The 13,023-nt window shown below is 34.8% G+C and overlaps 1 protein-coding gene across 1 annotated transcript in view; it reads right to left on the bottom strand.

The window, feature by feature from the left end:
* Positions 1-13,023, bottom strand: part of PRSS12 (serine protease 12) — a 74,118-nt gene that overhangs the window by 26,772 nt on the left and 34,323 nt on the right. The window contains exons 5-8 of the mRNA XM_012473059.3: positions 10,336-10,514; positions 8,020-8,161; positions 5,009-5,205; positions 1,822-1,963 (exon numbers count right to left, since the gene is read on the bottom strand). Coding sequence (XP_012328482.2) covers positions 1,822-1,963; positions 5,009-5,205; positions 8,020-8,161; positions 10,336-10,514 — 660 coding nt within the window. The remainder of the gene's footprint in view (positions 1-1,821; positions 1,964-5,008; positions 5,206-8,019; positions 8,162-10,335; positions 10,515-13,023) is intronic.

The following is a 13,023-nucleotide window of genomic DNA, read 5'->3' as shown; positions in this document are numbered from 1 at the left end:
GAGCATGAGTTCATTTATCAGCAAGGGGATGGCCTAAGCCATTCATAAGGGATCCACCCCCATGATCCAAACACCTCCCACCAGATCCCACCTCCAACATTATGGATTACATCTCAACATGAGATTTGGGTGGGGACAAATATCCTAACTGTATTAATGATGATAAATAAAAAGCAATGAAAAATTTAGAAAGAAATTCAAGTAATAACATACAACTCTATGTGTGTTGATGATGCTTGATGAACATGCTTAGGAAATTTTTCTCTCCTTAAACTTGGCTGAGACACACAATTTGAGAATCAACTTTGGTGCCAATCCTTCCCTTCATACCTCCATAGGTAATACTAGGTTTCTTGGATCACCTCCACCAAAACAATAAAATTAAAATATGGCCAAGAAACCAGTCTCAAAGAGCAATATCTTTTAATGGCTGATTTGGAGTGAGGAAATGTACTGAGAATGAAATGCAAGAACAAGAATTTTTTTTTCAAATGGAAAAAGGAGTGATAGAAATACAGTGAGTAAAAGAAATTTAAAATTAATCACTGACTAAATTCCTTTCACATCTAACGTAGACTCCCCCTACTTTCCTCTACTGCCCCATATTTTGAAAACTGAAAATTTCTTTCATAAATAAAGGATTCATTGGCTGTAGGATAACTGGAATTGCAAATGGGTCCAAAACAGCTGTAAATTGAAGTAGTATTGAGTAACCAGGAACAATTTTGATTTTTAAGTTTACCCCCCAAATCTGAACCTTTATTAAAACAGAAATGCTTTTTAAAATAAACATGTATTCTTTATAGAAAATAACCATATGAACGGTTCAATATTTAAGATGTACATAGATATATAATTAAGGATATATTTTTAAATCCAAATTACTATTAGTAATCTACTCTGAGCTAGGGAATTTATGTATATTATCTTAAATTTATAGCCCTCTGAATTATAACATTTTCCATATTTTCATTACTTCAAAATCATTACTTAGGGTGCTTTCACAGTCATTCATGACACATGCAGAGCCAGTAAAACAGGAGATGATCTGCCTTCCTTTTTCTGTTCTCATACTGTAAACAAGCGTCCTTCTCACATTCTGTTTAGTGCCATGTTCTTATTGTAACTTGTGCCTGAGTGAAGCTAACCTAATGCATGCATTTTCTCTTTAAATCACATCACAGCCTTTTTGCACTTCGGAACACTACACAGCATTTCAGTAGTACAAATGGGGGCCATTTTTAACAGTGAAGTCATCAACAAAGAAAGCACAGAAATGCAAAAAAAAAAAAAAAAAAATGGCACCATATAGACTGTAAAAAAGGACAACTGTTTACAAGTATGAAAGCTGAAACAAGAAGGGAGAGCAGTGACCTCGGCTCTAGGAGCAATGGCTCAGCATTTGCTAATTCAGCGTCCAGAGCGACTTTTTAACTATTATGATAAATGAGAACCAACAGTAATTTCAGTAACTGTACAGTCTCTTAAAAGGCCACAGTGTTGAAACATCAATCACAGAGAAAAGGTTAACTGATAGAAGTGATACAAGCAGTATTATGACTAGTCAGAGTTATTAGACTATTTTGTTATTAGATAAAAAGCTACATTTCTCATGTGACATAATATTTCTTGTGAGAAGACAGAAAAATGTGAGTAGGCTCTACTTATTACTCCTTATATAATTCTGGATCAAATCAATATGTGGCCAGTATTTTCAAATGAATGAGAGAAGCTCGTTTTAAGAAGTAACTCATTAGAAAAGCATTTAAAAAATCAGATATGCTCATCAGTAACCACCTCAAATAATTAGATTTTTCTTACTTATAACCAAGCTGACGACAGATCACAGCTGCATCCTTATCAGTCCATCCATCATCACAGATTGTTCCCCATTGGCCATTGATAAAAACCTCTACTCGTCCTTCTTTCTTATTTTCTCCATCCATCAGTCTGACAGGAAAACCTAAGTCATGATTCAAAAGTATTAGAAAAGCCCAAACAAGCAAACTGATGCTAAAGCATGAGCGACTCTACAAAACACAATTGTTCTTTTAAATCAGCTATAAAATCAGATGGGGAATACTTTTTTGAGGGAGAGGAGACACATCAATAAAAATTTTATCCACTTTCATAATGTCTCTTGCAGCCTTGAATTCAAAGTGCCCACCTTCCTCAAGTTTGTATCCTCAGAATGTGGAACAGTGCCTGGCATATAGAGGATATGCAATTGCTGTTTGCTGAATGAATGAATAGCATCATAAAACTGTGAATTATTTTATTATACCTACTACTCAACAAATGTTATGGAGTGCCAACTCTATGTATGCACTGCTTCCTATTAGCTGAATAAAAACTTGGGAGTTTTAGCTATAACACAATATTGAAACTTCATATTTCTTATTAATTTATCTGAAATTTGGGGGTTCTTTGCAAGAAGAGAAAGTGAAAAGTACCCTCAGATACCAAAATCAAACCGATGAAGTTCTTTTCTTAAGGTTTTCATTTTTTATATTTTTGGATATTTGGTTCAAAATTAAGAAAATATTTGTACATGAAATTAGATCTACATGTTCCATTCCAGTAGTTTCACAGGCAGTTTTTAATGTACTCTAAAAATAAAAATGATAAGGTATTTTTAAAGTCTAACTTACATGCTTTGTAAAAATAATGCATATAATATTTCTGAACTTAATTTTAGCCATTCTTTCTATAAAATTATTGAATTCTTAATTCTTGAAGGGAAATTGGATGACAAAAGTCATTCTATCCATACTGTCACTATTAAGTTCATGTTGCTACAGAAACAATAATACACAACATGTTTTATTTCTAAAATCTTAAATAAATATTAAGTTTTTGAGAAAACTAAACAATCCTATAGGTATACAGTTATCTTTAATTGTACATTTCAAGCTGACTTTCAGTAGTTCTCTTTAATTTTTCCTGTAACATATTATTTTTAGAAAATAATACTGTCTTTTAGAAAAAAGATAAATTCTAGCATGCATACATACACATTAAAAGCCTAATTTTAGGCCAGACATGGTGGCTCATGCCTGTAATCTCAGCCCTTTGGGAGGCCAAGGCGGGCAGATCACCTGAGGTCAGGAGTTTGAGACCAGCCTGGCAAACATGGTGAAACCCCGTCTCTACTAAAAATACAAAAGTTAGCTGGGTGTGGTGGTGGGCACCTGTGATCCCAGCTACTCAGGAGGCTGAGGCAGGGAGAATCACTCGAACCCAGGAGGCGGAAGTTGCAGTGAGCCAAGATTGTGCCATTGCACTCCAGCCTGGGCAACAGAGACAGACTCTGTCTCAAAAATAAATAAATAAATATACAGTAGTTTTTAATAGGTGGGACGCTAAATGATCTATGAATGAACAAACAGAAAAATGATTCTATCCCAAAAGGACATTTGGCTCAGACATAATGTTCTTCAGACAAATGACTTTAGTGAATAGACACATTACTGAGATTAGAACCAAAGAGATTCATAATAATGACCATGTGTTTTATTAATGATTATCATCCTCAGGTTTTTAAATTTAAAAAAAAAAAAAACACATCTAGAGTCCTAGAATTAAAAAGATTTTCAAGGGAACTGAAAAGATTAGTTATTCCAACCATATGATGTATTTAACAACATAGGCCTACAGAGAACTCAGATCACAGAGTATTTCATCACTGGGAGCTGGCAAAGCATATTTGCATAGATCACGCCATGATTCCAATCCCTGCTATCTGGGGCTGAGATGATCCACTTCCAGCAAACAAGTTCTATCTCTCCCAACCACATGCAATTCATCTATCACATAATCTTGGGAGAATCACAAATATTTCATAAGAATAAGGGGCGAGGGAAAAGGAGAACGAAATAAAAAGAAAGAAAAATGAAAATTTGTCCTGCAAGGGATGGAGTAAAAACATAGACTTCTACTTGGTATAATGCTAGATTAATGCAGTGTCACCAAGATCTCGTGGTGTAGAGTACAATGGAAGAATCAGCCACAGACTTTGACAAATCTAAAGTATACAATATGGTTAATACTGAGATTCAAAAAGTTTTGTTATTTTATAACATGAAGATTTCAGCTTCACAGTCTCAAAACAGGAGAATACAGGAGAGTTGATTCAATCCAAGGTTACAAGTAAAGATTACCTATGGCTATTTTAACATCTATTCATGTACATATACACACACACAGAGATAGGTATATGAAAAGCTGTGATCGCATACTACAAAGTATTTTGAATATTTCCCTCTGTATTTTTCATTCATATATATTCTGCCCTCCTCACCAGACATTAAGAAACTTGTCAAGAATGTTTAACTGTTCTCTACTCTCAAGAAGATCTTTATCCATAATTATTTCAAGACTGTTAGAGGAGCTACTTACCTTTTATCCAACAACAAGTCTAAAAAAATGTAAATGAAGAGTAACAGAGGTCCTGGTGGGTTTCTAAAATAATAAGTTACGTTAGAAAGATATGTGAGCTATTAAGGAATCTACTTAGAAGACTACTGAGCAACTTAAAAGAGCAATGGATGGCTGGTGACCAAGAAATGACAAGGCTTCAGGACTAGAGAAGAAATGAACCATGAGACAGGGAAAGGAGAATAGTCTTTTTTTTAATCCTGTCCCAAATAGCTCACTAGAATTCAAGGTAAATGAAAATCAGAATAAGTGACCAAGGAGTAAGGGGAATTAGATACTGCAGTTTCTTTATTCCACTGTTCAGATACAGATGATTATAAACATTTTTAGGGAGAAACTTAATTTTCTAAGTGAAGAAAAACAATTTAGGGGTAGAAATTTCATAATGTTGATGCAGAGACTCCAAAGATTATTTTTCTCTACATAAAAATTACTGAAAATTAGACAGTTATGGAAAATGGACCAAAAAAAAAAAAGCCAAAGATGAGAAACATTTCACATTCTAGGCCAGTGGTTAGAGGTGCAATGGCTATTGAATTATGAAAACTTGAGAGCTGCAGCCAGTCCTCACCCAGAGAAAGCCTGTGTCCCTCGCTGCCAGGGTAGCAGACAATGCCAACATCTTCCTGGTGGCTGCAGTCATGCCTTCCCCACTGTCGCCTGGAACACTGAAGAAATCTGGTTTCCTTTCCTGAGCAGCTGACATCATCCAACCATATGGGCCCTGCGCCTTCTTCAAAATGGTTGGCAGACGCTTGTTTACCGTATCTGTGACAATTAAGTAAATACTATGTGAAGAACCGCTGTCACTTGTTTCAGGGAACCGCAAAACATTTAACACAAGCAATCTAATTCAGTGTCATGACTTCAGAGGATAAGTATCTGTTATTTCTCCTACCTTGGGGGCTCAGTTTTAAGAGCTATGTTCGTTCCATCACGTTTTAATCACCTTAAAAATGTTTGATTATTTCCATGAATAACAAATGGAAAAATTAATCCTTTTTCCCCATTCATTCTTGCGTTTTGCCTACAATTTATCTCACCAGAGAGAATGAAGAGATCACTCTCAAATCTCTGACCATAGAAATTGTGCAGAAAGTGAGAACACCTGTCTCGTTTTGCTTCTGATGCACCCTCTGAACTCATTTGATTTCAGCAGCTTCTCTAGGCCTCTTTGGTTTTCTCTCTTTCAAAATGAAAAGGGTGGATTAGTTCAGTGATTGCTCAAGCACTATACCTAATCCATGATTACATTTAGATTTCAGCCCATCAAAATCAGAATTACAATGTTCTTAGCTTTTCATAAGGTATGAAAATTCAACTTTCAACATTTTTATCAATTATATTTGCATTCCAATTGAGTTTATCTGTAACACTGCACTACAGAAAAAAACCTAAATGTATAATAAATATACATTTATTTATATAATAGAATAGGAAAGATCTGAAAAAACTTTTAAATTAGAAAGTAAGTCAATCGGTACCTTCTTTCATTCTCCCAATTTTATTTCCTTTTCTTCCATAAAATCCAAACCTCCAGAAATCACTAAACTTACAAATCTTTAAGATGTCTTTCAGTTCTAACAGTCTATAAAATCCAACTCTTATTCATAATAATTCCCTTACTTGATATTTTTATTATTTCTGTACTAAGAATATGAAGAGATCTTTCTATCTGGCATGAATTTTCTTCATTTTTTTCTATGTAAATATTTATTAAATTTATTTGACAAGATGAACATTTTAATAAACTAAAACAATGAAATAAGCATTGTGTTTTTTCCCTTTTATTTTGCTGACTAATCAAGCCTCAGCTAGAAAAGTAATAAGCCTAAATTGCATATTGCTCATTTTTAACTTACAAACCGTTTTTTCAAAAAATGCATCAGATTATCATCTGTCCATAGCAACTACATAACAAATAACAGGAAGTCATTTTACTTTGGAATTGCAATTGTACAAAGAAACCCAAAGTTTACGTTTTCTCATTACAAAAGAACATTCTTTTTCAAAAATTCCTTTGTAAACTCAAATGTAACACATGCTTTTACTACCTTCTAACACAATCATTTAGAGCTTTTTACACACATTATTGAGAACACTTTTAAAATCAATAAATATGATTACTCCATGCATAGATTTGTAAACAAATAAAATATTTTTTAAAATCAGTGTCAATTGTTTTCATTAATAAGGAAAAAATGTGAAAAATAAAAACAACAGGATTTACGAATCTCTCTAAATATGAAAACAGAAATTATATGATTTTATGAATCTCTCTAAATCTGTGAAAACAGTATAGTTGGTAGTCTAACAGATTCACTTAAATATAAAGTGATGTTTATTAAGCAATTCTTGTTAATTGTCAGTATATTGCATTTATTTGGCTGTAATATCATACCCTTTTTCCCAATAATTACAATAACTTCTCTGCCCAAGAAAAGTCAAAATAGGTGGAAATTATATGAATATTGTAGCTTCATGATAGCATTACTTATCACAGGAAAAAGTAAGCTAAACTAATAATAAGTAAATTACAGTATGAAAATTTGATTAATATTATCATTTAAAATTATGACTATGTAGCAATATAAGGTTAAAAACATGGATAAAAAATTACATGTCCATTACTAGAGCTGATATGAAGTGGTGTACACAAATTATTATAATAGCATAAGTATGAAAAATTATGGAGTTTTTTTATTTTCATCATTTTCCAATGGTTTTACATTATTTTATAAATTTAAAAATATATGTTTAACATGGCTTTCCCTAGCTTGAATGAAGGTATGTTTTTAAAGCGTAGTGAATATCTGCAATCAGCTCTAATCAAACTGAAATGAAATAATTCTGCCAGTTTTTTTAAGCATGAGACAATCACTTCAAGCCTGACATAGAAATATGGAAAACAAGAGAGAATGGGCATTCATAGCTTTCATTCAAATATTTAACTCAAAGGCATCATTTGTAGTCACTTCGACCAACTTAAGCCTTTACTCTGGAATGCATTATGTGTGTGGCATAAAATATATGTCCCAAAGTGTGATACTCAGCTTTTAAGAGAGTGAGGTCAAAGGCGAGTTCTAAAGGTCATCTCATAACAAGAGGGCTGTTTTTCTCAAAGAAAAGTGATGTTATTATCATCACATTCAGAGAAAGGGAATAACGTAATACCAAAGTACTTGACACTGGACTTCTCTGCAATTTTAGACAATGATGTCAAAACTAAAAACATCCAATAGTAATGACGTGTCAGAATAAAAATGAGCAGTCGAAGTCTTACTTGAATAGACACAAGGGTACTTAGAAGTCACCCCTGGCTTCAACCACTTATTCAAGAAGAGGGGTCATGGCAGGAAAGGTAAATGAAATAAATAGCAAGGGGTGGTTATTCATCACCTTAGAAAATGTCATTATTTTTCACTGTTGTACTTACATATACAGGTAGGAAAGAACATGTATTTTTATTACTATAAAAATTACATGTATTTTTACTACTATAAAAAAAAGTAGGGATTAACATAATAAGACTTTTAACGATATAATCTGGCATTTAACTGCCTTTATATTAATGGACCTTACTTAAATCCCAACTGTCGACAAACCACGTATGTATTCAGCTCAGTCCAGCCATCATCACAGACAGTCCCCCACTGGCCACTGTAATACACCTCCAAGCGACCCTCATGGCTGCCTTTCCCACCTGCAAGTCTGATGACCCCATCTGTGACAAGGAGGAGACACAGAGACTAAGCAAGTCAACTTTCAAAAAAAGGCAAAACAACATTTTCATTTCACAAGAAATATCACCATATTTAGGCCTCCTCTAAGCCTTTTGTTAAATTTATATTACATCTGTGCGAAATGACCCAAGCTTATTGCACTGTTACTGAAGTTTGACATAACACATTTCCATCCTAATGAAATATTCTTTCCAGCCAGGCACAGTGGCTCACACCTGTAATCCCAGCATTTGGAGGCCGAGATGGCTGGTTCACCTGAAGTCAGGAGTTCAAGACCAGCCTGGCCAACATGGTGAAACCCCATCTCTACTAAAAATACAAAAATTAGCTGGGCATGTTGGCACACGCCTGTAATCCCAGCTACTTGGGAGGCTGAGGCGGGAGAATCTCTTGAGCCCAAGAAGCAGAGGTTACAGTGAACAGAGATCGCACCACTGCACTCCAGCCTGGACATCAGAGCAAGACTCATCTCATAAAAATAAAACAAACAAACAAACAAAAAATATATATATACACATGTGTGTATATATGTGTGTGTGTGTATATATATATGTGTATATATGTGTGTATATACATATACACATATATATTACATATATACACACATATGTATATATATACACACACACTCATATATATATTTCCTTTTTACCAGCATTCCTATTCTCTAAGTAGGAAAATATATCCTGATATAATTTCGAAGTACCTATTTAGATTTCTCCAGATTAAATAATATTTCAGATATTTCCTATAACTTGAGTCTTAAGTCAGAGCAATACATGGCATTTAAATTTAAAAAGTAAGAAAATATAGTAACTTGGAAATAGCTCAGAATTTTAACTGCAAATGAAAAAAATATATTGAAATAAGAAGACAGAAAAAAACTATTCCGGATAAAGGGCAGTCTGTCATGTCAATGCATCTGTATTTGTTAGGCATTCATGAATTATAAAAACTAGAAGATATGTCTCGCCTTTGTTCTTTTATTGATAATACAGATCTGAATTTGAATCTTATTAACTCAAATGATAATTAATTTGCCTACAACTCTATAAAGAGCTTATAACCAAATAAATAGTATAATAAATGTAATTCCAAAAAAAGTAGATTTAAAAGCCATTTCCATCCAAAATAATCCAAAGATTCTCAATGAAACATACAAATAATCTTGGGTAAGGGTCACACTTTTCATGAATCTCAGGGATCTACTAAAGTAAAGGTCTCTGAGCAACAAATCATTTATTAATATACTACTTTACTGCCTGCAAAGCATCATGGCATGTATTATATCATCTGGGCATAATAGCAACGTTACAAGACTCTCCTCCCTGAAGGAGGGGAAAATTGCAGTTCAAGAAAATGAAGTACTCGGGCTTAAAATCTGGCATAAATGTATTTCTATTGTGTATTAGTATGTTAATCTGCTAATAAAAACAACTGCATGTATAGAAGTACGTCAACAGAAAGATATAAACTTGGTATTTCATAGACTCTAAGAAGTTACTGATTTTCATTAAAGAAATATGTAAACAAAACATTTTTTTAAAGTTCTTTTTACCAAATGGTTTCTGATGACTCAACTTCTCTTGCCTTGTCCATTTCCTTCTTCTCCCTAAACACATAAGTACATACACACACACCAGTTTGCACTCATATATGCCCTTCTTGTAACAAACGATTCATTTTGACAAGTATGCTATCTTTGGAATAGTCTGAAAATTGTGCACAGCAAAGTTAACTTGCTTTCTTTCACAGTGTGCTTTATTCAACAATTGCATCAATACCAGCTCTAAACACATTCTGAGTCAAGAAACATTAATAGATAAATGAACTAAAGATGTAATTATTTCACCTAATATCTGAAATGTATCATTACACACTGATTTTGACTACTGGGTACTACATATTGCAAAAAAGTCCTATTTTCTGATCCAGCTTTACAAGACTATATAGCCTTAAATCGAAAAATTCAGGAGTAACTATGAATAAAAAGAAGGTATCTTAATGTACAGTTTGCGTTCTTTTTGTTTTATTTGGTGAATTTATTTGTAAGCTCATTTGGTAATGCTGTTGAAATTAAGGAGAAGGGAAGCTGAGGCAAGCCCACATGGTACTGGAGGCAAGAACTAGTATATGAATGGAGTGAGGTCCTTACCTGTTAGAGGGGTACAAGACACTCCAGCATCTTCTTTATGGCCACAGTTATGCTCTCCCCAGGAACTCTTCGGACATTGCTCAATTGAAAGCTCATTCCCAGTACAGCGTACTTCATCCAACATAACTGGGCCAGATCCTTCCCCAAAATATGCCTGATGCCATGCTTTGGCAATGCCACTAAACAAATATAAGAACATAAGGATTCTGGATTAGACACCAAAGGTTGGTCCTTTATTTTTTTCCCCCCGAGTAAAAGCATAATTATTAATTCCTGCTTATTAATTCACTTCATAGGTCATGCATGACTTTCTGTATTTCTTTTTGTGTATTTGTTTGTTGCCCTTTATATTTTCAGCAATTTCACGTTTCAAAGACTGCTAGGTACTCCCCAATATTTAACCTCCTTTTCTTCGTTTGTAATGGAACTTCAGATTTTTAGGACAATGGCTATCCAAAATAAAGTCCACATTTTTGCTTCCCCTCCTTCTTGACGACTAAGTTTGTTTGTTTGTGGAAAAGTATACATAACATAAAATTTACCATTTTAAACATTTTTAGTTTATAGTGATTAAGCACATTGACATAATTCTATAATATCGCCACCATCCATCTCCAGAACTTTTTCGTCATCCCCAAATAAAACTTTGCTCCCAACTTAGGCACCTAAGTTTTGTTTCTGTTTTTGTTTTGTTTGAGACATAGTCTCATTCTGTCGCCCAGGCTGGAGTACAGCGGCATAATCATAGCTCACTGCAACCTTTAATTCCTAGACTTAAGCAATCCTCTCACCACAGACTTTTGAGTTGCTAGGACTACAGGTATATGCCACCACACTTGGCTAATTTTCTTTTTATTTTTTATTTTGAAGAGGTGGGTTTCAGTATGTTGCCCAGGCTGGTCTTGAAATCCTGGCCTCAAGCCATCTTCCTACTTCAGCCTCCAAAAGTGCTGGGATTCCAGGTGTGAACCACTGTACCCAGCCATAAGTTTTGACCAGTGATATTTAGGTGGAAGTGCCATGCATTACTTGTAGGAAGTATCTTTGTTCCACTTCCTCTTCCTGACTGCAAGGATATATAGAGACTAGTAAGTTATCCTGGGTCATAGGGTCCCATACTAAGGATGACAGAAATGCAAGCAAGAGAGAGCCAGGGCCCCAGTGACTGCAGAACGACCAAACTACTCTTGAACTGGCTACCTCTAGTCTCTTTTCCTGAGAGTAAAATAAACTCGGCTCTAAACTTGTTTAAACTGGTGTTATTTTTAGCTCTTTGTTACTCACAGCCAAACCTATTTCTTTTTTGTTTTTGTTGTTTTGAAAAAGGGTCTCACTCTGTTGCCCCAGCTGGAGTGCAGCAGCGTGATCATGGCTTAAGGCAGCCTTGACCTCCTGGGCTCAAGTGATCCTCCCACCTCAGTCTACTGAGTATCTGGGACTACAAGTGCATACCACCATGTCTAGTGAATTTTTAATTTTTTGTAGAGATGGGGTTTCACTATGTTGCCCAGCCTGGTTTTGAACTCCTGCACTCAAGCAATCCTCCCACCTCAACCTCCCAAAGTGATAGGATTACAAGTATGAGCCACTACATCTGGCAGCCAAGTCTATTTCTAACAAAAACATCTCTTTATTCAAGTTTATTTGTAGTAAATTTACTTCTCCCACAATTCAAAGTGATGGCATATTCTTAGAACCCCAGATTTAAGTGACGATCACAAACCTGTTAAAATGATTAATAATTTCAGATACTGCATTTTCAGTCCTTTTTAGGCTTTTAATTTTTAGACTATAGCACTTATATTTTTAGTTTGTTTTTCACTGACACTGCATCTATTCCCCCATTATTTTAGCTGCTCTTTTCTTATAGCATTATAACTTCAGAATTTACAACAAAAATATATTAAAGGAAAAAAGTGTGCTAAATGATTGTAATACCCCAGTAATGGTAAAGTCTTAGATATCAATTTTGTGGCTAAAAAGGAGCCTGACTAATTTTACTAGATACCATGGAAGTTTCTTTTAAATGAACACGTCTAAGAAAACAAAACGTCTAAAAGTTAAAACCTATTTTAGTATCATTAGAGGGCCAGACGCAGTGACTCATGCCTGTAATCCCAGCACTTTGGGAGGCCAAGGAGGGTGGACTGCTTGAGCTCAGGAGTTTGAGACCAGCCTGGGCAACAGGGCAAAACCCCATCTGTACAAAAACATACAAAAATCAGCCAGGCATGGTGGCACACACCTGTGGTCCCAGCTATTTGGGAGGCTGAGGTGGGAGGATCACTGGAGCCCAGGAAGTCAAGGCAGCAATGAGCCATAATCATGCCACTGCACTCCAGCCTGGGTGACAGAGTAAGATCCTGTCTCAAAATCATAATAATAATAACAACAACAACAACAACAACATCATTAGAGCAAATACTTAGGGAATGTTCCATCATTGCCTGACTCACTTTCAGTTTAAAATTCAAAGGGTGTGCCAAGAGGAAGGATAAAGGAATATTACAGGAGGTATAGAGGAAGCTGAGGAAAAGAAGATTGCTTAAGGAAGGCATTTTCATGGAGTTAACATTTTAAAATTTAGAATCCTGACACTTGAATCACTATCTGCTATTTGTAACACAGCGGACTCTGAGCAATCTGCCCCAACAAAAATTAAAGACTAATATCTAGAACTAATAGGAC

This window comes from Aotus nancymaae, unplaced genomic scaffold (assembly GCF_030222135.1).
Source record: "Aotus nancymaae isolate 86718 unplaced genomic scaffold, 86718_ANA_hifiasm-v0.15.2.pri h1tg000033l, whole genome shotgun sequence".
In the NCBI taxonomy this organism is placed as follows: Eukaryota; Metazoa; Chordata; class Mammalia; order Primates; family Aotidae; genus Aotus; species Aotus nancymaae.
The sequence above is the reverse complement of the archived record's forward strand: the minus strand, read 5'-3'. Positions and strand labels throughout refer to the sequence as shown.